At 43.6% G+C, this 27,044-nt stretch overlaps 1 protein-coding gene and 1 non-coding gene across 6 annotated transcripts in view; both read left to right on the top strand.

Annotated features, from left to right (window-relative positions):
- The window catches only part of Golga3 (golgin A3), a 55,334-nt gene that overhangs the window by 4,321 nt on the left and 23,969 nt on the right, over window positions 1–27,044 (top strand). For 4 of the 5 annotated variants that reach the window (XR_007210489.1, XM_048343211.1, XM_048343210.1 and 1 more), the window contains exons 2-15: window positions 1,917–2,229; window positions 3,791–4,069; window positions 5,528–5,640; window positions 6,338–6,975; window positions 7,766–7,877; window positions 13,346–13,652; window positions 16,887–17,089; window positions 18,454–18,591; window positions 18,807–18,968; window positions 19,369–19,737; window positions 22,807–22,884; window positions 23,647–23,910; window positions 24,728–24,822; window positions 26,827–27,043. Coding sequence is in view for 4 of the 5 variants with exons in the window: in XM_048343211.1 (XP_048199168.1) it covers window positions 2,100–2,229; window positions 3,791–4,069; window positions 5,528–5,640; window positions 6,338–6,975; window positions 7,766–7,877; window positions 13,346–13,652; window positions 16,887–17,089; window positions 18,454–18,591; window positions 18,807–18,968; window positions 19,369–19,737; window positions 22,807–22,884; window positions 23,647–23,910; window positions 24,728–24,822; window positions 26,827–27,043 (3,105 nt within the window). In the remaining variant the exon portion in view is untranslated. The remainder of the gene's footprint in view (window positions 1–1,916; window positions 2,230–3,790; window positions 4,070–5,527; window positions 5,641–6,337; window positions 6,976–7,765; window positions 7,878–13,345; window positions 13,653–16,886; window positions 17,090–18,453; window positions 18,592–18,806; window positions 18,969–19,368; window positions 19,738–22,806; window positions 22,885–23,646; window positions 23,911–24,727; window positions 24,823–26,826; window position 27,044) is intronic. The other variant, XM_048343213.1, reaches the window with a different exon arrangement.
- LOC125349780 lies at window positions 9,909–10,038 on the top strand. The gene has a single exon (XR_007210592.1). It is a non-coding gene; the product is annotated as a small nucleolar RNA SNORA31 (small nucleolar RNA).

The following is a 27,044-nucleotide window of genomic DNA, read 5'->3' as shown; positions in this document are numbered from 1 at the left end:
AGACACTTCAAAGCAGAATGCTGATTGTCTTTCTGTTAAAATATTTTGTAGTCTGTTGTTTATATTCTTACACAGTTGTTTGTAATTCATCTGTCCTTGAAGTGGTGAGCCTGTGATAAAAGAACCAATTTGGGCATCATTTTGCTGATGGGCTTCATCTTGTTTTGTGAGTGTCTTTTTCTCAGTATCATCCTAATACTGTGATGCATGTGGCAGATGAACCCCTAGCTGTTTCTTGAGAATGACTGCGATTGTAGCTGATGTGCAGGCTTAGTGGATATTGCAATATTTTCCACAGAACAACCTGTGAAATATTTTCTCAGAGTGGTCTGGGATATTTAAATGCGTAACCAGGCTTCCAGCATCAATCATCTCCTTGCTCAGCTTGAAAAATCTCTCCAAGGATGAAAGATGTTGATAACTGTAGAGACAAGAATGAGACTGAATTTGTATCTCATAGAATTCTTTTTTGGCCAGCTTCATTCAGTAACTTCCTTCTTTTATGTGATCCAGACACTGTTTTCGTCTTCAAATAGTTACACATGCTATGTACCACAAGTCAGACTCCCAGAACAGATTGTTATGAACTCATACTAGTGTTTTGGAGGAGGATATAAACTTTGATTAGATTTATTAGTCTTATACATTTATTTTTTTAAGTTTGGTGCTAACTTTAGATCAATTGTCATTCATATTCCACATAATAAAATAAGTACAGTCCTGGTAAAGGACAGGACTCAGAGTACATACAGTGATAGGCATACTCATGCATGAGCATCACACCCCTTTGCAAGTAAGTACCGCAACCTGCACATTTTATTTGTAATTTCTTTCTTTCTTTCTTTTTTTGGCAGGGGGTAGGGTCAGGGAAGAAGTTGTAAGGCATGAACTCAGGGCCTGGGCTCTGTCCCTGAGCCCTTTTGCTCAAGGCTAGGACTCTACCACTTTGAGCCAGAGCTCTACTTTCAGTTTTATTATGGTTAATTGAAGTTTCACAGGCTTTTCCTGCCCAGGCTGGCTTTGAGCCAGGATCCTCAGATCTTGAGCTCCTGAGTGGCTCAGTTTACAGGCTTTATTTGTAATTTTTATATGAGTTTTACAAGCTCTGGATGGAAGTGATCTAACTTTATATCATGAAATATGTCAAGCATAGAACAGAGAGCATAATATGATATGAAACTTATTCTGAGGAAGTATATAGCAGCATTTCTGTAGAGTGTCTAGAAGCTCATACTGGTGTTTTATCTGTTGATAAGGAAATGAGTTATATCACTGTATTTCAGAATTGATAACCAGTTGCCATAGTTGGGAGAAGTTTTGTTCCCTTAGCCTTGTTTTACCGAGATATGTCAATAAGATAGTGATCCTGCTAGTAGTGAAAGGTGTATGGTCACCTGCTGTGAGATGCTTTCTCTGCCCCCTTTTCTAAGGTAATGCCTTTGTGTGTGCCCTTAGACACTTCCTTGTGCTGTTTCTCCATATAGAGCACTAATAACACATCTTTTAACCATTGCGTCTGTAGTTTTCATCCCTCCAGATCTGAGCTATGATTCTTACAAGGGTGGGACTGCTGGTAAGGGCCTTAGGCAAAGTCATTCCAGGTGTGTTCTAATCACCTGGACTGTCTAATTCAAAGCTACCACTTACAACTATTTAAGTCTCTATTACCAAGTAGAGGACTGTAACACAGGTTACAAACTTCTTTATCTTCTTGAGAAATTATTCATGGCAAAATTTTTCCTTAGCCAGAACAAGAGAGACACTGATGCTTTAAATCCAGGATGCTGTAGGTACTCTGGGATTGTGTTTCCTATGCAAATGCAAGTTGGAATCCAGATATTGATTTTGTAATTGTTACTTGAAATCTAAACAATAAAGTTCCATAATGTAATTTTTTTCTCTTTTCTTCCTACTAGGTACCATAATTTTGGTTGGTTTCTCTTCAAGACACTTATGAGACTTTAAATCTTGCCCTGAAAATGGAGAACAGAGTAAGGTCTTTCCCAGGAACTCTGGGCTACTGTTGATGGCAGAAATTGAACTTGCTCCATGGTCGCTTGTAGCCCCTCAGTGTCAGCTCAGCCTGGACTATCTTGATCATGGACAGTGGATCACTTAAGCACGATGGCCTCTGGGAGGATAGATCCAGCAGTGGCACCACTGTTGCCTCTGAGGCCCCCTTGAAGCCCCTGAACTCATTGTCACCTGACCAACTAGACTCAACTCAGTGTAAGTCATAGTCTGAATACTTCCTCTGTTTCACCTCTGAGCACAATGAAGTAGTCAGCTTGTATTTTGGAGGATGTAAACTTTCATTAGATTAATTAACAATCTTATACATGTAATAAAACTTTTAAGTTTGGTGCTAACTTTAGATCAAGCATCATCCATATTCAACATAATAAAAGCTACTTGTTTAGTTGTGTATCATATACCACTTCCAGCTTTTTTGTGGTTAATTAGAGATAAGAGTCTCACAGACTTTCCTGCTTGGGCTGACTTTGAATCTCAGTCCTCAGATCTCCACCTCCTGAGTAGCCAAGATTACAGGTGTGAGTCACTGGTACCCAACTGGCTACTTAAGTTTAAAAGCTGGAATCCATAAATAGTTCAACAGAGACCTAAGGACCCCTAAATTTTCTGTTGATTACTGTGTTATTTGTGCATCCAAAGTATAGGTTGGGCTCTTCTTTCATTTTCCATGTTGTGTCCAGTCAGGATCTAGCACTGCAAAATATGCTTTGAAATTATGTTCTACTTTGCTAGCATAAACTGCATTCTAATTCCTGTAAAAATCATGTTCAAGCATTTAACATGACCTTGTTGATTATCTTGAGGTAGGCAGGTAACTGCATTTTATCCTGAGATAATGGATTCTTGAGCAGGCAAGGAACCAAGTCTGCCAACTCAAGAAGATACACAAAGTAGTTGAAAGAATTAAAAGAAGTGATGCATATAATATGCGATTGGAGATGAGATGTTGAACATTTAGTGGTTAAACACTTGCCTAACTCTTTTAACTCTGATACTCCGTTTTCTAATAATGGGCTGTTTTTGGGTTTTTTTTGTGTGTTTTTTTGTTTTTTGGTCAGTCTTGAAGTCAAGGTCTCCCAGAGTTTCTTTTGCTCAAGGCTAGCACTCTACCACTTGAGCCACAGTTCCACTTCCAGCTTTTTATGTATATGTGGTGCTGAGGAATCAAACCCAGGACTTCATGCATGCTAGGCAAAGCATTCTACCACTTAAGCCACATTCCCAGCCTAGAAATCCTGAGTTTAAACCCAGGTATAGGCAGTTTTGTTTTCCTTTTTATTTGTGCCAGTCCTGGGGCTTGAACTCAGGCTGTCTTGGGCGTTGTTCCTGAGCTTTTCTGCTCAAAGCTAGCCCTCTACCACATTCAGCCACATTTCCCCTTCCAGTTTTTTGGTGGTTAATTAGAGATAATACTTTCCGTCCTGGGCTGGCTTTGGGCTGCTATCCTCAGATCTCAGCCTCCTAAGTAGCTAGCATCATAGGTATGAGCTACCAGCACCTGGTGGTACAGCAATTTTTAAAAGGTAGTCTTTTTTTGGGAGGGAGCTGGGGGGGGTACCTATATTGGGATATGGAGGTTCAGTGAAATGTTGGACAGGCACAGGACCTAGGTCTGGGGGCTGATATTCTCTTAGAACAGACTTGTAAGATAATGGATTGCTCCTACGCATAGGTTCCTGGGTACTATATAACCACATCTGAAATGGCTCCATCTTGTTAAACCACAGTGTCCAACATGGTGTCTTTTCCTTTATAGGTGCCAGTGTTGAAATAAACAGAGCTTCTAGGGAAGAAGGAAGCCCCAGTGTACCCGACCAGGGGGCCCTCTGTCAAAATGGGCCATCACTGCAGTTGTCAGATTCCTCATTGTGTCTTGATCCCACCACAAGTCCAGTGGGTCCTGATGCCTCTCCAGGTGTGGCTGGTTTCCATGACAACCTAAGGAAGTCTCAGGGAACTAGTGCTGAGGGCAGTGTTAGAAAAGAAGCTTTGGAGTCTCTCAGGCTCAGTCTTCCCATGCAAGAAACGCAACTGTGTAAGCATCTGTTCTGCCCAGTTCTTCTCAAACCTTTCTATAAGCATCCAGCCTTTAGTCAGTACCTCACTTCTCCCCTCTGAGCAGTCAGAATTGCCTTGCCGTCTTATTACTGGGATGAGGAAGGGGAGGGTGGGTATTATGTCTAATAAAGTAGCTTTCTTTTAAGAAACCACAAGCTTATTGGTAGAGTGCTTGCCTAGCATGCATGAGTCCCTGGGTTCAACTCCTTGGTACCACATGAAAAAATAATATTTTATTAATTTTTAAAAAATAACAGGATATAGCTACAAACTTAGCTCTGAAAAGTCCTGGCCACTTTGGCCTACAACTATAAAAACTTTGTACTTTACTGTTCAACTCTTTAGTTACTCAAGATTTTAAAAAGTTTAACATTTAAATATTTTCAATTCAAATAAATATCTTAAATTGTTATTTAAATTATTAAGTTATTTCCATTTCCTGTCCTTGAGCATGATGTTTAAATAAAAGTCTTATCTGAGCTGGGCATCAGTGGCTCACGCCTGTAATCATAGCTCCTCAGGAGTCTGAGATCTGAGGACCTTGGTTTAAAGCTATCCGAGGCAGGAAAGTCCATGAGATTCTTATCTGTAGTTAATCACCAGAAAACCAGAAGTGGTGCTGTGGCTCCAAAGTGCTAGCCTTGAGTTGAAGAGCTCAGGGACTGCACCCAGGCCCAAAGTTCAAGCCCCACTACTGACAAAAAAGTCTAATCTGTCAGGAACTAAAGCAGCGAGCACTCTACCCTCATAGGCAAGAACCTGCTGGGTATTCACTCTTGCAGTGATCCTAAAGTAAAATTATTTAATAGTTTGAGTCTGAAGAAATAATGTGTGAGTACTGGATACATTCTTGATTTTACAGAAGCTTGCATCATGACTTGTTACTGTAGGAATGGGTAGCTGTAGAAGATCACATAGCTTCTGTCACTCTTAATATGGTGACCCTTTCTCCTTGGCCATCATTGAGTGCCATATCATTAAAACTGTGTCAAGTTTTCATGCTCTGCTCATAGAAATTTTGAGCAACTTATGTAGAGCCAGAGAAGAGTCACAGCTTGTGAGATTTGAGAGTCCTAGCCTTGGAGTGCTCAGCTCTGGCACCAACTTTAAATTCATTCTATTTATTACAAAAAAGTGCATTTTATCACCTGTCTCCTATTTTACCAGCTGAAAATCCGTTATGGATTTTGTACTTACAGTACAAACAGGCTTATTACTTAACAAGTGTGTCTCATGTAAGGTAGATACTGTCTGTAATCAGTGGCCAAGGCTCACAGTTTTCTCTTGGTCTGGAAATTGTCCTGTAACTAAGTGGCTGCATATTGTGTAGGAACTAAAGCATGTTGGTCATTAAATTCAACCAAACCAAGCTGCCACTATCAGTTTGTTCTTTGTGTCCTCCTTTATGAGCTTCTTTGTGGCCATTTTCCTACAGGCTCCACAGCCTCTTCACTGTCCCTGGAGAAGGAGGACCAGGTCCGACTTCAGGCCCGAAAGCGGCTGGAAGAGCAGCTCAGACAGTACCGAGTGAAGCGTCATCAGGAGAGGGTAAGTCTCTTCTTGAGCTGGGCCACATCCTATCTCCTTGGCTTGTCTGCTCTTGTGTGAAGTCTGAATGAATCCTGTGGCATGATATTCTTGTTTATTCCCACTTCCATGCTTATGTAGTTATCCTTGTTGATATGTCCAGCTGCATTGTTTGTGATATTCTCATCTTTTCCTGTATGCTCTGCTCTGAGACTACAGTGACTTTTGTAGATAAGAGAACTGAGGAGGTGGGAATATGGCCTAGTGTTAAAGTGTTCATCTCCTATACATGAAGCCCTGGGTGGAACACAGGTAGAACACAACCTTGAGCAAAAAGCTCAGGGACAGCACCCAGGCCCTGAGTTAAAGCCCCACAACCAACAACAGAAAAAATAAAAAGAAAAGAAAAGAAAAAGAAAGACTGCTAATTGCTGTATGCTTTCTGGATAATGATTTTTTTTTGGCCAGTCCTGGGCCTTGGACTCAGGGCCTGAGCACTGTCCCTGGCTTTCTTTTTGCTCAAGGCTAGCACTCTGCCACTTGAGCCACCACAGCGCCACTTCTGGCCATTTTCTGTATATGTGGTGCTGGGGAATCGAACCCAGGGCCTCATGTATACGAGGCAAGCTCTCTCGCCACTAGGCCATGTCCCCAGCCCCTGGATAATGATTTTAAGAGTGCTGCTTTCTAACTTTAATTATCTTTTGGTACTTTTCAGTCCAGTCAACCTTCATCAAAAATGAGACTTTTTAGCACACTTGATCCTGAACTCATGTTAAACCCAGAAACCTTACCAAGGGCCAGTACCGTGGCTATGACAAAAGAATACTCTTTTCTGCGTACCAGTGTCCCTCGGGGGCCTAAGGTGGGCAGCTTAGGGCTGTTGGCACATCCTAAGGAGAAAAAGAGTTCGAAGTCAAGCAAAATTCGGTCTCTGGCAGATTATAGAACTGAAGATTCAAGTGACTCTGGTGGCCTTGGTTCTGCTGCCAACTCTGTTGGAGGCTCACTGAAGCAAAGCAGAAGCAGTACCTCAGTCGTATCTGAGGTCAACCCATCTCCTGAGACTAGTGACTGTGTAGAGAGCACCTTGCCAACTGGGGACACTATGTTGGAGGCTGATGGAAATGAGAGTGACAGCTCTTCACACAGCAGCCTCTCTGCCCTTGGGGCCTGTGGTGTCTTGGTGAATGTGAACACACAGGGGGCTCCCTGTGTGGTCAATGGCCAGGAATTGCCCTTGGGCCAGTTTCCTTCAATTAAGGATGTACTGCAAGCTGCAGCAGCTGAGCACCAAGACCAGATGCAAGAAGTCAACGGGGAGGTACGGAGCCGCAGAGACAGCATCTGTAGCAGGTAAGGCAGCTGCCTGGCCTTTGGCAGTGTACTCTGGATCATTGCCACATGTCTCAGAGCAGAATGTGTCTTTCCTGGTGCCTCTTCTAGTCTACCTTAGCATTTTCACTTGAACACAGCTCTGTCTCTTATAAGAAATAGAGTCAGGTCTGATCAGCAATTGTGTTTTATATTAAAGCATCCTAACTTCCCATGTCTTCACAGACCTGGCTCTAATATCACACAGATGCTTATAGGGACTTAATCTTCCTAAGTAAGCTCTTAATATGACACCTACAAAAGCCTGCTGTAGGAAGCTATATGGGCTAAGCTTGAGCTTACTACTTAAGTCTTTTTACTTATTTATTTAAAAATATATGGGAGGGAGGCTGGGAATATGGCCTAGTGGTAAAGTGCTCGCCTTGTATACATGAAGCCCTGGGTTCGATTCCTCAGCACCACATATATAGAAAAAGCTAGAAGTGGTGCTGTGGCTCAAGTGGTAGAGTGCTAGCCTTGAGCAAAAAGAAGGCAGGGACAGTGATCAAGCCCTGAGTTCAAGCCCCAGGACTGGCAAAAAGCAAAAAAAACCAAAAAATATAGAGCACCGCCTTGAGCAAAAAAGTTCAGGGACAGGACCTAGGCCCTGAGTTCAAGCCCCAGAATAAATAAATAAAATAATCATTATGTATGTTTGTATATATATGGATGGGAGGGGGCAGTGGTATATAGAATTTGGAGACTATATGAAGGGTAAACAAATAACCATCACCATGTTCCCTCCTCATGACCTTGTTCCTCTTTCTCTCAGTGTGTCTATGGAAAGCTCTCTTGCTGAAACACAGGATGAAATGCTGCAGGTTCTTAAAGAAAAAATGAGACTTGAAGGACAGCTGGAGGCTTTGTCATTGGAAGCTAGTCAGGTAAGGGATATTTGATTGGTATTTGATGCGCCAAATCTTTGGAAAGAATATATGATTCCTCTTTGCTAGATATAAAGTTTTACAGATACCTTCAATAGTAAGCCATATCAGCCCTGGCCATGATAGACCATTTTATGTTTTATCTGCTTGAGTGTTGGGCTACACAGTGTTGTGCTAATTTCTGCTGTGATCATGTGAGGCTGAGTCCTTTTCTGAGTCACCATCTGGATTTTCCCAGAACATTTTCTAGATGTTAGGTATTTGTAATCTTTCCCTCCTTCCCTTCCTCCCTTCTTTCCTTTCTTTTCTCTTGTTCCCTTTTCTTCTTCTCGTACTTTCTTTTGGCATGATTTTGCTGAGTGGTCCAGGCTGGCTTCAAATTCACAGTCCTCCTGCCTCAGTCTCCTAAGTGCTATAGTCACCTACAAGCCTGGCTCTGGAATGGTAAAATTTTGATGGATTGTGTCATTTTCTGGAATGGCAAAAATGTCCTCTTGATTCTTTTTTTGCTGGTGCTGGGGCTTGAACTCAGGGCCTGGGGTCTGTCCCTGGGCCTCTCTGTGCTCAGGGCTAGTGCTCTACCACTTGAGCCACAGCACCACTTCTGGCCTTTTCTGTTTATGTGGTACTGAGGAATCAAACCCAGGGTTTCATTCATACTAGGTAAGCACTCTACCGCTAAGCCACATTCCCAGCTCTCTTGACCCCTGTTATGCCTTTTGTAGTAAGTTCTACTTTTTCTGGTATTAATTTTCCTATATCCAAATAGCATTTGTTTAAAAACATTATTTTAGTCCCTTTTAAGCTTTGTCATTTTGTTGTATGTGCTTTATGCATGTGTGCTGGTATAGGGGCTTGAACTTAGGGTGTCTTGTTCTCCCTGAGCTTTTTTGCTCATAGCTGGTGAACAACCACTGAGCCATACCTTCAGTTCTGACTTTTTACTGGTTAATTAGAGATAAGAATCTCAAGCATTTATCTGCCTAGGCTGACTCCAAACCTTGACTCTTGGATCTCAGCCTCCTGAGTAGCTATGATTATAGGTGTGAGTCACCAGTGCCTGTCTTTGTATATACTTTTTTTTTTTGTGGGTCCTGGCTTGAACTCAAGGCCTGGAAGCTGTCCCTGACCTTTTTCACTCAAGGCTAGCACTCTACCACTTTGAGTCACAGCACCATTTCTAGTTTTCTGGTAGCTAATTGGAGATAAGAGTCTCACACATGCCGCTGCTGGTGGTGCACGCCTGTAATCCTAGCTACTCAGGAGGCTGAGATCTGAGGATCAGGGTTCAAAGCCAGCCTGGGAAAGGCTGTGAGTCCCCAAGTGGTAGAGCATTGTTGTTGAACTGAAGAGCTCAGGGACAGCACCCAGACCCAGAGTTCAAGTCCCACAACCGACAAAAATAAAGAGTTTCACACATTTTCCTGCCTGAGCTGGCTTCAAGCCACAATCCTCAGATCTCAGCTTCCTGACTAGCTAGGAATACAGGCATGAGCCATTAGTGCCTGATTTATGTATACTTTTTTTTTTTTTTTTGGCCAGTCCTGGGCCTTGGACTCAGGGCCTGAGCACTGTCCCTGGCTTCTTCCCGCTCAAGGCTAGCACTCTGCCTCTTGAGCCACAGCGCCGCTTCTGGCCGTTTTCTGTATATGTGGTGCTGGGGAATCGAACCTAGGGCCTCGTGTATCCGAGGCAGGCACTCTTGCCACTAGGCTATATCCCCAGCCCCTTATGTATACTTTTATCACTAGCAAACAAGTAGATTTTTATCTTTTTGTCAACTGTTAGTAAGCCAATTCAGTATAATTCAATTATATTCTTTGTGTGAAAGAAAACATACACACAAACACTAAGAGGCCTGATAGTTGAAGCCATCAATATGTACTACAGTGTTAGGGTGATGATTGAAGCCATACATGGTGAGACTGACATGGTTTGTTAAGTCCAGATGTCATGTTTTAATAGGGCTTCTTTGTACAAAGTTGTCCTTAGTCACGACACACTTTCAGTGATTTCAAGAGTAATTTTGGGCTGCATCCACTGATATACCTTGAAGAGTTTGCTGTTGTTCTTTTGGTTTGCACTAGGATGCAAAAGAAAATAATTCCCGAGGTTTCTGTCTGTCTTTGTGGCAGCCCAGATTGAATTGAGGAATACATCTTTTTTTTTTTTTAAAAAAGAGTAATTTGGGGGGCTATTTTATGACTTAGGTGATGGAGCACCTGCCTAGCAAGTGTGAGGCCCTTAGTTCAAACCCTGTACCACCAAAAAAAAGGTAATTTTCATTGTACACATCTTTCATATCATATACTAATCATCACAAAAGACTTCCATTCTCCTCCATTTTTCTTTTCATTATTAGAATGAACAGAGGATTTTTTTTCAGTACTCAGTAATTGTGTGTGTGTGTGTGTGTGTGTGTGTGTGTGTGTGTGTGTGTGTGTGTGCTGAGGATCAAACCCAAAACTTAGTGAAAACCAGGCAAGTACTCTACCAACTGAACTTTTTTTTTTTTTTTTTGGCCAGTCCTGGGCCTTGGACTCAGGGCCTGAGCACTGTCCCTGGCTTCTTCCCGCTCAAGGCTAGCACTCTGCCACTTGAGCCACAGCGCCACTTCTGGCCGTTTTCCATATATGTGGTGCTGGGGAATCGAACCGAGAGCTTCATGTGTAGGAGGCAAGCACTCTTGCCACTAGGCCATATTCCCAGCCCCCCAACTGAACTTTTGCTCAAGGCAAGTGTTCTGCCACTTTAAGCCACAGTGCCACTTTCAGTTTTTGAGTGGTTAGCTGGAGTTAAGAGTCTCTTGAGGACTTTTCTGCCCCAACTGGCTTTAAACCACAATCCTCAGATCTCAGCATACTGAGTAGCTAGGATTCCAGGTGTGAGCCACTGGCACCTGCCTCGCTTTCTTTTCTGTCTTCTTATCTTCCTGGTTTGGATTTGAGTCATGTCAAAGCCTAGATCTAGATTGTCATAGCTGCTTTCCTTCTGCAATCTCTCTCTCTTTCTCTGGAAGCCAATATCTGTAGAATTTACACAGTTAACTTGATACCATTAGCTATTTGTTCTCTTTGTTAAATTGGTTCTCTTAACAGCTAGTTTTCTTTAGTGTGTGAATTTAGGATTCCCATAGGTACTTCTAGATAGACCTGGGTGACCAGAATGTGCTGCTGGGTGAATAGAACTTGCTCTTGCCCTTCACTCATTTTTATTGTGGTTGGAAATTTGAACCCAGGGCTTTCTTCAGCTAGGTAGGCACTCTACCACTGAGCTAAACTCTAGCCCTCACTTGTCTTCTTGTTTTGGCAAGTCTTTATAGCTCCTACAGCCTGTCTCTCTTTTCCCACTCTGTTCTATGGACAGAGCTGCTGTGGTCACTCAGGGCCAATCCTGTATATTGTGTCTGTGGCTCAATCCCATGGGAACTTCATTTTACAGCAGCAACATTATTTCCCTGAAGATGTTTTTTGCCCATTTTCTTCAAAATATGAGTCTAGCTTCTTTTTCTCTCTTAGGAATCCCTCAGCATGTCTGGTTTCTTTAAAGTATGTATGTGTATGTAAGCATGCAACTTTTTTGTGGTTTTATTATTTTTTAAATTTTATTAAATTTTGTTGACAAAGTATTGGGCAAAAGGTGTACAGTTACATAATAAGGCAGTGAGTACATTTCTTTTCTTTTCTTTTCTTCTTTTTTTTTTTTTTTGCCAGTCCTGGGCCTTGGGCTCAGGGCCTGAGCACTGTCCCTGGCTTCTTTTTGCTCAAGGCTAGCACTCTGCTACTGGAGCCACAGCACCACTTCTGGCCGTTTTCCTTATATGTGGTGCTGGGGAATTGAACCCAGGGCCTCGTGTATACAAGGCAAGCACTCTTGCCACTAGGCTATATCCCCAGCCCCCAGTGAGTACATTTCTTTCCCTTCCTTAGATCAGGTAGGCATATATACAATATCCAGTGTACCAAAATCATCTACAGTAACCACATAGGGTATGCCACCTAGAACACCTAGAACATTACATATAATGACAACAATAGAATCCTCCTGTGTCCTTCTCTTGGAGTTTTTTTTTTTTCAGAATCATAAAACTTGTATTTATTTCTGACCATTCCCAGTCCCACTGCTTCACCCACCAGGGATCTGTTTGCTTATCCTCATCTTAAATGATCATGTGTACATAGCTGTTGAGCTGTTGTGATACACTGATAGGTCTATTTTAGACCTTTTTATGTTTAATAGTTGTTTGGTTTTAGATACATAATGTAAGGTTGCTGACCCAAACCTGTGGAAATACCATTTGAAAAGAAGTTTGTTGTTTTGCAGATCTGGTCTCTACTGACACACACACCCCATACAGTCCTATATCAAGGAGGCCATGCCCCTTTGTTCTCTGTGTTCTAGGCTTGTCTCACTCAACATTATTTGTTCAAGTTTTGATCATTTCCCTGCGAATACCAATATTTTATCATTTCTAATCGCTATGTAGTATTCCATTGTGTATAGATACCACATTTTTTGTATCCATTCATCTGTAGTGGGGCATCTGGGTTGTTTCCATATTTTGGCTATTGTGAATTGTGCAGCGATAAACATGGATGTGCAGATGTCTTTATGATATCCTGAGACCTGTTGTTCAGGATAGATGCCTACGAGTGGTATGACTGGGTCATAGGGTATGTCTATACTGAGCTTTTTGAGGAACCTCCATACTGTTCTCCAAAGTGGTTATACTAATTTGCACTCCCACCAACAGTGGAGAAGGGTTCTACTTTTCCTGCATTCCCTCCAGCATTTGTTGTTGCCTGTGTTAGAGTATAGGCCATTCTAACTGGAGTGAGGTGGTATCTCAGGGTTGTTTTTATTTGCATTTCCTTTATTGCCAGGGATGTTGAACATTTCCTCATATGTTTCTTTGCCATTTTTATCTCTTCTCCTGTGAAGTCTCTCTTCAGCTCCTTTGCAACTTTTATTTTTGAACCAATGGTTTTCTACCATTTTTTTTTTTTTTTTGGTCAGGCTTGAACTCAAGTTCTGGGCACTGTCCCAGAGTTTCTTTTGCTCAAGGCTAGCACTCTACCACTTGAGCCACAGCTCTACTTCTAGTTTTTTCTGTTTATGTGGTAGTAAGGAATCAAAACCAAGGCTTCATGCATGCTAGGCAAGCCTTACTCTACCACTAAGCTACATTCCCAGACCCTGCTTCCCAACATATTGAATATTGACTTCTGTCTTCTTCAACATGGTTGTATCCAGTGCTAGCCCAGACTATACTCATCCCTCTGACCTCTTGGGCCTATTGGAAAATTATGTTTTTTAAAGGGTAACTGTCATTATCCAGTAACTGGGTAGTTTGGGGGAAATAGTGTTTCAATGTAAGACTTTTACCTTTTTTTTTTTTTTTGGTATGTTTCAACAGTCTTGTTGGAGTTCTTATTCTGAAAGGAGTTATTGTTTGGGGTTATTTTCAGGCACTTAAAGAGAAGGCTGAGCTGCAGGCCCAGCTTGCTGCTCTGAGCACACGACTGCAGGCACAGGTGGAACACAGCCATAGTAGCCAGCAGAAACAAGATTCTCTCAGTTCTGAAGTGGACACTTTAAAGCAGTCTTGTTGGGATCTGGAGCAGGCCATGACCGACCTGCAGAATATGTTGGAAGCCAAAAATGCCAGCCTGGCATCTTCAAACAATGACCTGCAGGTGGCAGAGGAACAGTACCAGAGACTGATGGCCAAAGTGGAGGACATGCAGAGAAATATCCTTAGCAAGGACAACACAGGTGAGGCCTACACCCTGAGCTCTTCTGCTGGAGCCTGACATAAAGGGTCTGTCATACAGATGAAGCCATAGTGTCATGTGAGCACATAATTTCCACATAGGGTCTCTGCTTTGCCATAGTAAATGCAATTTTTAATTGAAATTATGGGCTTCTGTATGTACATTTTTGTGTGACTATGTCAAAGGATGAATTAAGGTCTTAGAAATTGGCTTTGGATAGTTAGCCATTCTTTTCACTCATTCTGCCTCAGAAGTCCAGTGTTATTTAGGGGAGTTGAGATGCCTGCTTATTCCAGATTCTGTCTAACATACTTAAGAGCAACACGAAAATAGCAGGGGATTGTGACAGCTGGTTATGCACAGAGACCTTCTGCCCTCAGTTTCCACTGGAACCAGTACCCGTCTGCATGTCCTTTCATCTCAGTTGGGGCTATGAGGCTGGGCTTCAGATCTGATCACCTAGAGTGATGAGCTTTTGTCCCAGAAGCTCAGTTCTTAGACCAGAACAGAGTGATCCCTCTGCAATAAAATATTATTTTGTTATTAATTTCTCAGACTTGAAGCATTTAATGATACCCAATGCCTTAGGAAAATTAAAATTCAAAGGTTTCTGAACTCCAAGATAGTTTCATGTCTCTAAGGGTTGGTTGCAAGGACTCACTAGACCAGTACTTTTCAGGCAGCAGAAATGACCTAGATTTGGGTGAGCTTAACCTCTGCTTCTGTCTGCCTTGTGCGATTTGAATGCCAAATCATGCAGGAATCCCTCCTGTCTTTTTGAAATTTAACCACTTGGCCTTTTGTTTTTATTTTTTTATTTTTTATTTATTTTTTTATTTATTTATTTATTTATTTATTTTGCCAGTCCTGGGCCTTGGACTCAGGGCCTGAGCACTGTCCCTGGCTTCTTTTTGCTCAAGGCTAGCACTCTGCCACTTGAGCCACAGCGCCGCTTCTGGCCGTTTTCTGCATATGTGGTGCTGGGGAATCGAACCTAGGGCCTCGTGTATCCGAGGCAGGCACTCTTGCCACTAGGCTATATCCCCAGCCCCTATTTTTTATTTTTGGCCAGTCCTGGGGCTTGGACTCTGGGCCTGAGCACTGTCCCTGGCTTCTTTTTGCTCAAGGCCAGCACTGTGCCACTTGAGCCACAGCACCACTTCTGGCCATTTTCTGTATATGTGGTGCTGGGGAATCGAACCCAGGGCCTCATGTATATGAGGCAGGCACTCTTGCCACTAGGCCATATCCCCAGCCCACCACTTGGCCTTTTGAAGTACTGTAGATAAAGAGTCTTGAACCTTTTTTTTTTTTTTTTTTTTTGCTGGTCCTGGAATTTGAACTCAGGGCCTTGGTGCTATCCCTAAGCTTTTTCTGAAGGCTAGTGCTCTACCACTTGAGCCATAGCACCACTTCAGGCTTTTTCTGAATAGTTTATTGGAGATAGGAGTCTCACAGATTTTCCTGTCCAGGCTGGCTTCGAACCACTATCCTCAGATCTCAGCCTCCTGATTAGGTAGGAATACAGACATGAGCCACCGATGTCCATCATGAACCTCCTTAAACTATCCTACTCATCAATTTTTTCTTTAAAGTTTTTTGAGCTGGATGGTTGATGCCTATAATCCTAGCTACTTAGGAGACTAAGATCTGAGGATCATAGTTCAAGCAGGCTCAGACAGAAAAGTCTGTGAGACACTTATGTCCAGTTAACCAGCAAAAATCTAGAAGTAGGCTGGGAATGTAGCTTAGTGGTAGAGGGCTTGCCTAGCATGCATGAAGCCCTGGATTCCATTCCTTAGTACCACATAAACAGAAAAAGCCCAAAGTGATGCTGTGGCTCAAGTGGTAGAGCCCTAGCCTTGAGCAAAGAAGCTCAGGAACAGTATCTAGGCCCTGAGTTCAAGCCCTAGGACTGGCAAAAAAAACTCCACAAAAACCCTAGTAGAGGTGTGACTCAAGTGGTAGATTGCCCCTCCTTGAGCCACAAAGTCAAGGGAGAGGGCCCTGGCCCTGAGTTTAAGCTACAGTACCAACACACACACACACACAAAATAATAATAATAATAATTTCTTTGACCCAGGCATGATGATGGACACTGGTAATTTTAGCTACTTGGGAGGCAGTAATATTGCAAGTTGTAGGCTAATCAGGGCAAATGAGTGTGTAGTTGAATGGTAGATTGCTTGCCTAAGCATAATACACAAGACCCTGGGATTAATTTGCTGTATCACAGGGGGCAAAAAGGGAGAAAGTTGGAAAATATATTCAAAAGGAATACTTACCTAAATCTAGGGGCAGTAATTTTAAATTAAAACCTGCCTGACTTATTTGTACTGTGATTTGGATTGTCAGTAATGTCCTTTCTGTCTTACACTCCTTCCATCCTGCCCTACTTAGGCTAAGATTGACCATGTGGTAAGCTAGTATAGAATCAGCCATGCTGTGCCCTTTGCTGAGTTTATTTATGGCTGATAAACATCATTAGAGGTTGAAACAAGAATCATGTGCCCATGCAAATCTTGTGAACACAAATTCATAACTGCATAGGACTACTCATTTAAATTTTATTTGTAACCCCCATATTGATAGTCATCACTTTTCATTATTATTCTTGGACATGTGCAGGGTGGCTAGAAATGTAAGTTTTTCAATGCACAAACTCCCAGCTAAGGAATAAGGAGATACTGTATTCCCTTGCTTGCTCTCAGGTTCTATCCTCAGCTCAAGAATGTTGTCTCTTTTGTGTCACACTTTAATTTTTTTGCATTTTAGGCATGGTTTTGCTGTTTAGTGACCCCAGCCACTTTGTTCTGAAGTGTGAGTAGGCTGTGAGCTGTTTGCTGAAAGATGTATTTGTTAGAGAAACTGCTCAGGCACAGTGGCTGGCTTACAGAACTTCTGATGGAGCTCATGTTAATAAATGAAAATTTAAGTAAGGTATCTTTAAATAGAGCAACACATAAATGAAGGTTATGTGTTGATCCATTGTTGGAAGTGATTTGTCAAGGGGCTTCTAGGAACCCACACATGTATTTCCCCAGAAGCAATGGTTCCATGTCTGTCACTGCCAGGTTTGTGGTAACTTTTAGAACATGACCACTATGGACAGCCAGCATCAACTGTACTTCTTGCTCTCTGCAGAGCCTGACTTTGGGTCAGACGTCCACACAGAGCTGTGGCTCTCCTGTTGGTGCTGGTTAGTCTGAGCTGGCTGTGCTTGCTCACTTTCAGTGCACGACCTTCGGCAGCAGATGACAGCCCTACAGAGCCAACTCCAGCAAGTGCAGCTGGAGCGCACGACACTGACCAGCAAGCTTCAGGCATCACAGGCTGAAATTGCTTCTCTGCACCATGCCCGGCAGTGGTACCAGGAACAGCTTGCCTTGGCCCAGGAGGCCCGGGTCAGGCTGCAGGGCGAAGTAGCTCATATCCAGGTATGGCCTATGGACTCCATTCAGGGAGATGGCATGTACAGGTGTTTCTGGCTTAGATATCATAGATATGTTTTCCTTTAATGTCTACCAACCACCAGTATAATCCAAACTGTCTTGTAAGAGCCTCCACAGGACCTGACACAGGAGCCTTCTAGATTCTGCTTCAGTGTTTTGAGATGTCCTTGCTGGTGGTGTGACACAAGTGATAAAGTGCCTACTGTAGCAAATGTGAAGCCCTGAGTTCAAACCCAAGACTGCCAAAACAAAATAAAACAGAACATTGAACAGAACCTTGCTCTGGACTGTCTCATGCCCTGCCTCTACTAGTTAGTCTTGTCCCTTGTCCACAGGGTAACTTTCATTGTTTAACCCCAGCCCTCAAGTCCACATCTATTAGGTTGTGGGTGCCTTCTTATCCTAGTCTTCCTCCTCTGGATCCTCTCCCAGTTCTCTTATGGGTTGGAGTATGACAGGCATTCTCTTCCCTACAGCTTTAGCTGCTTACACTTAAGACTGTATAGTCACCACTTCCCATGTTTTTCTTTTTCCTATTCACTTTGTTAGTGGATGCAGACTATGTCAGCCTTTACTTCTGCCTGTGTGGGAGCATGTTAGCGTATGTATCCTTTGGTGTATGTACTTTACCTCTGCCTTGTCAGCAACAGCCTGTGTGCTTTTGGAAGAAGGAGTAGGCTTGAAAGCACTTTGTGCCAAAGCTCAGTGCCTGACTGGTTACATTAAAGAATACCTTTAGATATGTCTTCTTCTCTGGGAAGTTCAGAAGTTTTTTGTTTTCCCCAGTCATGGTGCTTGAACTCAGGGCCTGGGTGCTGTCCCTGAGGTCTTTTTGTTCAAGGCTAGTGCTCTACCATTTTGAGCCACAGCATCACTTCCCAGTTTTTGGTGGTTAATTGGAGATAAGAGGTTCATGGACTTTACTGCACAGGCTGACTTTGAACTGTGATCCCCAGAGCTCAGCTTCCTGAGTAGCTAGGATTACAGATATGAGCAACCGGCATCTGTCTTAGAAGTACACCTTTGATGAGAATTCCTATGTAGGTTCTGACCAGAAGTGCATAATCTCAGGTATGATGACCTGACTTCTGGGTACCTAGCCTTCACTTCTTAGGTATGCAGAACTGATTTCCCAAGTTCGAGGGCTGTCTTGTGGTGGGCAGTTGGTCCTGTGTGGGAAGTCCAATGCGGCAATAAGGAAGGCAGGGGCTGTCTCTGCTGTGGAAGAAAAGGAAAGGGGCAGCTGACAGTTGTCTTAGAGACCCTCATCCAAGAGTCTTAGGATGGTCTGGTCTGAATTTTTTGTCTAATGTCAAGCAGCTTTTTATCTCATGGGTCTGTCTTTGAAGGTTGGACAGATGACCCAGGCTGGCCTGCTGGAGCACCTGAAGCTTGAAAACGTGTCCCTGTCCCACCAACTCACAGAAACGCAGCACAGATCCATAAAGGAGAAGGAGCGCATAGCCGTCCAGCTCCAGAGCATTGAGGTGAGGCCTGTGGCAATGCTCATTTTTATCTGGCTTTGGGTCCTGCTAGCAAATTAAGACATATATTTACCTATTCATAACTGCCATACAGATAACTAAATATAAACATGTCTTTCTTTATATACATATGTATGTGTATAATGATAAAAATATATACATGTGACAATTAGATTAGATTTTCTTGCTTTTTAAAAAATATTATTTCCTGGGCCTAGGCTGACATGTTGGATCAGGAAGCAGCTTTTGTGCAGATTCGGGAGGCAAAGACAATGGTGGAGGAAGACCTCCAGAGGAGGCTGGAAGAGTTTGAAGGGGAGCGGGAGCAGCTGCAGAAGTTGGCAGATTCAGCAGCATCTTTGGAAAAGCATTTGGAACAGGTAAGTAGCTGCAGCCACTCTGGAACCCAGACTCACAGAGGCCTTCCCAGATCTGCACACAGATGGCTGCATAGCAATGTGTCAAGCCATATTAGAAGTGCATATTTGTGTTGGAATGTGTTTGAAGAATCAGGCTGCTACCATATCAGCCTAGCCATGGATTTACTTCTGTTCATGTTGTTCTTCACTAGGAAAAAAAGATCCTCTGAGGAGTCCTTCAAAATTATTTAAATCAGGTTAGGAGCATAGGTCAAGTGGTAGAGTTTCTGCTTAGCAAGAACAAAGCCCTGAGTTCAAATCTCATTACTGTCCCCCTAAAAAAATTAATCCTGAACAGGGAAAAAGTTGATTCTTGCAGCTAAGTTGAAGGTAACCAGTTGAGTTTGTCCTCTGTTTCCAGGTGAAGTTGACGCTGCACCAGCGAGACCAGCAACTTGCAGCAGTGCAGAAGGAACACCTAGATCTGATAAAGCAGCTCACCTCAACACAGGAGGCTCTGCAGGCCAAAGGGCAGTCCCTCGATGACCTGCAGACACATTATGAGGAGTTGCAGGCAAGGCTGGAGGAGCTGCAGGGAGATGCTGCCTCTAAGGAGGACACAATTCGCTTCCTGCAGAATGAGAAGATTGTCTTGGAGGTGGCTCTGCAGGCAGCCAAGAATGACAAGGATGAACTTGACAGAGGAGCAAGGCGCTTAGAAGAAGACACTGACGAGACTTCAGGTCTTTTAGAGCAATTGAAACAAGAGCTGGCCATCAAGTCTAGCCAGGTAAAGTAGTCCGCTGTTGTGTTGTGATCATTTGATTCCTTTTTAGAAGTATGACTAAACTGAGGGGTGGTGCAGTAAGGCAGGGATCCCAACAACCTATACTGTGTCCTGACCCTGAAAAATTTTTGTTTGGGATTTTGAAAATATTTCCTGAAGATGTATATCTCAGCTTAAATCCCTGCAGGAAACTTGATTTTCTTTCCTCTACCTGTAGAGATTATGAGACACTGCACAGAATGGGGCACGTGACCAGCATTAGCCTTAGCATGGGCCTGTAGTGTGCTATATTGGCACATGTCAGTTGTAGGCAGACATGTAATAAAGGGTGTGGCAGAGGTGGAATTAATATCAAGGAATGATTGTGCCTTTAAACTGTACTTTGTAAAGACCAAATATTAGAGGGAGCGCTGGTCATTTCCCATGGTGGGGGGGTGGGATACAAGAGTGGGCATACAGGTGTGTGGAATTTCCAGCCTACATGCTGTAAGGCCTGTGAAATCATTTGGTACATTACAGGACAAACACATACAATTCTTGTATGCTTCTCATGTGCTGTCTGCCTATATTGATAATTTTGTATGGCCTTCCAGTGATGTTATAAATACCCAAATGGCCCTTGGTAGAAAAATATTTCATACCCTTTCTGTGTGTGCTGGTTCTAGGGCTTGAACTCAGGCCTGGGCATTCATTGACCTTAAGATTTTTTGCTCAGGGCTAGTGTTCTACCAATGGAGCCACAGCTCCACTTCGAGCTTTTTTGTCGTTAATTAGAGATAGCAGCATTGTGGTTGACTTTGAGTATCATTTCCCATACCTCTGCTTCCTGAATAGCTACACTAACAGGCATGAGCCACTATCAACCTGGCTCCATTAGAGTTCTTTATTGCCTGTTACATTGGCTAGAAGGACAATATTTATTGTACTGAGATTTTACTATGTTGTTATTAACAAGGAAAGCTACTTGTCTGTGTCCTTGAATTGTGACTATTTCTCTGTAAGAAGGTGGAGCATAGTGGCATTATGTTCCTATCGTATTATAAAGCTGCCTTCTTATCTCTGAATTCTGTTGCCTGCCTTTGAGGATCAGAAGCAGCCTAATGGGGAAATAGAAATACCTCTCAGACACTGGCCTGTAGAGGTACTGGTCATGGGTACACGTCCTCACACATTTCTGAGACAGTGCTGCCCAAGTAGGGGTCTGAAGTTTGCCAACATTGCCTTCCTCTGGCCTAATTCATGCTATTGTCCTTTCTGTGGAACTCCTCCAAAGATAGGGGCAGGTGACAAAGTAGTTGAAGAGGATGAAGGACTTGTATAGAACAACACCTTGATCCTTACCTGCATTCTTAAGGAAGAATGGCTCCTTTCCTAACAGCTCAAGAGATCATTGACATTTGTAAGGAATGTGCTTTGGTCTCACAGGAGGAATCACTTGAACATAGAAAGCCTTGACCCTGAAAAGACTCTTCCCATTTCTGAAACAGTGACTGTAGATAGCACTCTGACCACTGTACATCTTAAGTCAACAACTGCAGATGAGTGTTGTGGCTGTCATGTAGTGAACATGCTTCACTGGTACTTATGAATGCTGTCACATGACAGCATGTCTGGATGTCTGTCATGTAACATGGACCTGTACCCTCCATGCATGCAGGTGCCATCAGAGTACCTGTGTTGTGTTGCTAAGGCTTGCCTGTTCATGGCTGGTGGTGTACCACTTGAGACACCTCCAGCCCAGCTTTTTGCTGGATAATTGGAGATGGAGCCTCGAGGACTAGTTTTGTAGACTTTCCTGCCTGGGCTGGCTTCAAACTGTGATCCTCCAGGTCTCAGCCTCCTAAGTAGCTAGGATTATAGGAGTGAGACCTTAGAACCCAGCCTTAAAACCATGTTTTTTTTCTGGTTGGGACTTGGAGTATGGCTCAGGTAGTACTTTTGCCTAGCATGTACCCAAGTTCAATCCTCAGAAGCAGGGCAAGAAATACCCTTTTACTCTGCCAAAGTATCATTTCACATACATAAACCATATTCCTAAATAGATTCCTTGGGATTTCCATGGGCACACTAGCTCAGTCTGTGGCTAAAAGTGTGTGTCCTGCAAGAATCCAAGTGGCTGATCTCTGACAGGCTTTGGGTGGCAAGAGTGCAAAGTTTTCTAAGGCAAGTATCACTGGAACCCATTCTGATTGTTGCTTTGTGTAGTCCTTTTTGTACTACAAGAGCTCAAAATCTGTAGCAGACATATAGCCTGTAAAACTGAAGGTGGGTATTCTTTTGTTGGCTATTTCAAAAAGGATTGCAGACACATCCTCTACCTGGCCTTTCTTTTACCTCCCTGCTTCTTATGTTTTGCCTTCTCTCTCTCTCTCTCTCTCTCTCTGTGTGTGTGTGTGTGTGTGTGTGTGTGTGTGTGTGTGTACAGACATACACAACAATACCAGGTCTTGAAATGAAAGCCTTGCACTCTTTTTTTTTCTTTTCTTTTTTGTGCCAGTCCTAGAGCTTGAACTCAGGGCCTGGGTGCTAATGTTCTACCACTTGAACCACTTTCACCTTTTTTGGTCGTTTAGTGGAGATAAGAGTTTCACAGATTTTCCTGCCCATGCTGGCTTTGAACTGTAATCTTCAGATTTCAGCTTCCTGAGTATCTAGTATTACAGGCATGAGACACTGGCACCCAGCAGGCCTTGTTTATATTTAGCTGCTACTGCTTCCTTTTTTTTTTTTTCTTTTGCTATTGCTGGTACTGTACTACTCGAGCCTCCAGTTCAGCAGGTTAATTGGAGATGTAATCTCATAGACTTTTTTGCCCAGATTGGCTTTGAACCCTGATCTTCAGAGGAGCTCAGCCTCTTGAATAGCTACAATTACAGGTATGAGCTCCTGGCACTTGTTTTCATGGCAAAGGGGAAGATGCTGGTGATGTACCCTGCCTAAGTAGTTCTCGGGTCATCAGTCTGGGTCTGGTTGCAAGCTCTCCTTGGTGAGATGTAGTCATCTGGCTCATAGGGAATGCCACTGAGTACAGGCCTTGAGCCCTCAGGCATCTTTTTTGTGAAACTCCCATAGGTGGAGCACTTGGAGCAGGAGGCAGCCTCACTGAGGAAGCAGATGCAGAAGGTAAAGGAGCAGTTTCTTCAGCAAAAGGTAAGAGGCGTGAGTGTGTAAAACAACTGTCAGACACAGATTTTCACAGTCATCTTTGCATCTGTAGAACAAAATTAGGAGGAAGGAAACATTCATGTCTTTGCTTAAAAGTAATTCATTTTTTATTATTATAAAGGTGATGTAGAGAGGGATTCCCATTACATAAGTGATGAACACATTTTGTTTTGTCAGTCATGAGGCTGAACTCAGGGCCTTGACACTGTCCCTGAGCTATTTTGCTCAAGGCTAGTGCCCTACCATTTTGAGCCACAGTTCCACTTCTGGTATTTGAGTGGTTAATTGGAGATAAGAGTCTCATGGGGAGTATTCTATCTGGATTGGCTTTGAACTATAATCCTGAAATCTCTGCCTCCTGAGTAGCTAGGATTACAGGCATGATCCACTTACACCCGGCTGGGAATACATTTCTTTTTGGACAATGTCACCCCTTCCCTAAAAAGACAAAAGTTATGCCCTAAATAAATGGGAAACTTCTTTTTTAGTACTGGGCTTTGAACTCAGGAGTTTGGGCTCACAAGGCAGGTGTTGTGTTTCTTGAGCTGCACCACCAGCCTTGGTAAACATTTTTTAAATTATATTTTTCTGGGAATACTGAGGTTTGAACTCAGGGTCTTGTGTTTTGAAGGAAAACACACTACCACTTGGGCCACACCCCTAGCTAAACATTTTCTTAAGGCTATCTTGTTCCCTAGCGGAAACCCCACTTGCATGCTGGCTTATATCTTTTATTTTGTATGGCAGGTAATGGTGGAGGCCTACCGGCGGGATACTACCACCAAAGACCAGCTCATCAGTGAGCTCAAATCCACAAAGAAGCGGCTAGATTCAGAGATGAAGGAACTGAGACAGGAGCTAATCAAGCTGCATGGGGAGAAGAAAGCTATTGAAGTGGAGCACTCACACATGCAAAAAGAAATCTCCCTGGTTCACCAGCAAATGGCAGATCTTGAGAAGCATCTTCTGTCAGTACAGAAGGAGCGAGATGAGATGGAGACACAGCTGCAGGTCAGTAGAATGGGCTGGTGGATTCTACTGAGAAGTAAAGGTTCACCTGAGTATACATTGGGCTTACTGTATGGGTTTGGGTGGAATGGGCACCGATTGGGAGAGCTTTTTTTTTTTTTTTGTCAGTTGTGAGGGTTGAACTTTGGGCCTGGGCACTGTCCTGGAGCTCTTCAGCTCAAGGCTAATGCTCTTACCACTTGAGCCACAGCACCATTTCTGGCTTTCTCTAGAGGTTAAGAGTCTCGCGGCCTAGGGCTGGGAATGTGGCTTATTGGTAGAGTGCTTGCCTAGCATGCACGAAGCCCTGGTTAGATTCCTCAACACCACATAAACAGAAAAAGTTGGAAGTGGCACTGTGGTTCAAGAGGTAGAGTGCTAGCCTTGAGCAAAAAGAAGCCAGGGACAGTGCTCAGGCCCTGAGTCCAAGCCCCAGGAAGGAAAAAAAAAGTCTCACAGCCTTTCCTGCCCTTGCTGGCTTTGGACCGAGATCCTCAGATTTCAGCCTCCTAAGTAGCTAGGAGAACAGGCTTGAGCCACCAGCGCCAAGCTGGCAGAGCTTTTTGAAATAGAAAAAGTCCCTCTGGAGCTGCTGTTAATAGGACAAACAGGTAAGTACAGGCTGTGATGCCACCTGATATAGGACAGTTGAGGTGCTGTTGTAGGTACCACCCTTGTGATGGGCTCTTGGGAGCCAGCCAGCATTTTAGTTAAATTGCCACAAAGTTATTGCCTGGCAGAAAGCCAAGGTGAGAGTACTCTATGGCAAAAGTCTGTATAAGTGGCTTTAGGCTTATCATGTGCTTTCCTTCTTTTGAAGTCTTTGCAGTTTGACAGAGAGCAGATGGTTGCCCTTACCGAGACCAATGAAGTACTAAAGAAACAAATAGAAGAGCTAAATCAAGAGGCCAAGAAGTAAGTCTGGGAGCAGCATACATTCACCAGTGATGGGTACCAACTCTGCTGAGAGCAGTTAAGAGCCAGTCCCATGAGAGTACATGGTTAGACTTCTGTGTGACTGTGCTGCCTAAACTGACCTCAGGCCTATGAAAAGGTACCCTGGAGTATTAAGTTCTAAATCTAAGTTCCAGAATGACTTGGCAGTTGCTTTTCCTTTTTCTCTTCTTTTCTTTTTTGTTGGTCATAGAGCTTGAACTCAGGGCCTGAGTGCTGTCCCTGAGGGCTAGGTGCTCTAACACTGAGCCACAACATCACTTCCACTTTTCTGTTGGTTAATTGGAGATAAGAGTCTGACAGACTTTTCTTAGGGCTGGCTTCAAATTGTGATCCTCAGATCTCATCCTCCTGAGTAGCTAGGATTACAGATGTGAGCCACTGGTGCCCAGTTTCCTTTAACTTTTTTGAAATTAATTCATTTGCCATTACTGGGCTTGAACTTAAGGCCTCTTGTTCTTGTTTGGCTTTTTTTGCTCATAGCTGGTACTCTATCACTTTGGCCACATTTCCAGTCTGGTCTTTTGCTGGTTAATTGTACATTAGAATTTTATGGAGTTTTTTGCCTAATCTGGCCTTGAACCATAACTTTCCTCCAGGTCTCAGCCTCCTGAGTAGCTAGGATTACAGGAGTGAGCCTACTTTAAATCTCCCCATTTGGGCTGGGATGTAGCTCAGTGGCAAAGCGCTTGCCTAGCAAGTGCAACGTCCCGGGTTCGATCCCCAGTACCAAAAAAGAAAAGACAAATAAATAAATAAATCTCCCCATTTTAGGCAGGCCTTGAACTTCTAATCTTGCTACTTCACCCTCTGAGTGCTGGAATTACAATCATGTACTACTGCACCTGCTCTTTTTCTTTTTTTTTTGCCAGTCCTAAGCACTGTCCCTGGCTTCTTTTTACTGAAGGCTAGCACTTGGCCACTTGAGCCACAGCGCCACTTCTGGCCATTCTCTATATATGTGGTGCTGGGGAATCGAACCCAGGGCTTCATATATACGAGGCAACCACTCTTGCCACTAGGCCCTATTCCCAGCCCCTGCACCTGCTCTTTTAGGACCTTTTTACTTCACTTGACTGTTGAATTTGTTGTTGATCTTCAGAAAGAATTTGGGGGATGTTTCTATTTGGTAGGAGTGGACCAATTCTACCCTCACAAGGATTACTTTTTTTTTTGGCCAGTCCTGGGCCTTGGACTCAGGGCCTGAGCACTGTCCCTGGCTTCTTCCCGCTCAAGGCTAGCACTCTGCCACTTGAGCCACAGCGCCGCTTCTGGCCGTTTTCTGTATATGTGGTGCTGGGGAATCGAACCTAGGGCCTCGTGTATCCGAGGCAGGCACTCTTGCCCCTAGGCTATATCCCCAGCCCTCGCAAGGATTACTTTTAAACCACTCTAAGGAGGAAGGTCCGATGGGGGTGGAGGATATGACTCAGTGAACTCGTGTAGCTCTTCTTGTTTTTGGCTTGGCAAGGAAAGTTGTCCTTTCACCTAGCAGCAGCCATACTAGGGCAGGATCGTGCTTTCTTACATCTTCTGTAAGAGCAGCTAGGTTCTAAGCAGTGATGTTGACATGAGGAATCCTCTTCAGGGCATAAGGTCCAAGGCGTTGTCCAACTCTGGAAAGTGAAGTAGACCCTGTACTTGATATATTTGGTATGCTACATGCCAGGAAGTAGGGTGGTTGCAATGAAGGTTGGCTCACTTTTCTTTCTCTACATCTTTTTTTTTGCCTGTGGAGCTTGAACTCTGTGCCTGGGTGCTGTCTTTCAGCTCAATGCTAATGCTGTACCACTTGAGCCAGAGCACCACTTCCGGTTTTCTGGTGGTTAATTAAAGAGTCTCAGGGCTTTTCCTGCTTGGGCTGGCTTTGAACCATGATCCTCAGATCTCAGCCTTCTGAGTAGCTAGGATTACACGTGTGCGCCACCCACACCCAGCTTCTCTGTATCTTTTATTGTGTCCCAGGGCCATCACAGAACAGAAGCAAAAAATGAAGCGATTAGGCTCAGACCTGACTAGTGCCCAGAAGGAGATGAAGACAAAGCACAAGGCCTATGAGAATGCTGTGAGCATTCTTAGCCGCCGGCTGCAAGAGGCCTTGGCTGCCAAGGAGGCTGCGGACACAGAGCTAAGCCAGCTTAGAGCCCAGAGAGCAATTGGTGGCAATGACCCCACTCTACAGG

The sequence above is a fragment of the Perognathus longimembris genome, chromosome 3 (genome assembly GCF_023159225.1).
Source record: "Perognathus longimembris pacificus isolate PPM17 chromosome 3, ASM2315922v1, whole genome shotgun sequence".
Taxonomy (NCBI): Eukaryota; Metazoa; Chordata; class Mammalia; order Rodentia; family Heteromyidae; genus Perognathus; species Perognathus longimembris.
The sequence above is the reverse complement of the archived record's forward strand: the minus strand, read 5'-3'. Positions and strand labels throughout refer to the sequence as shown.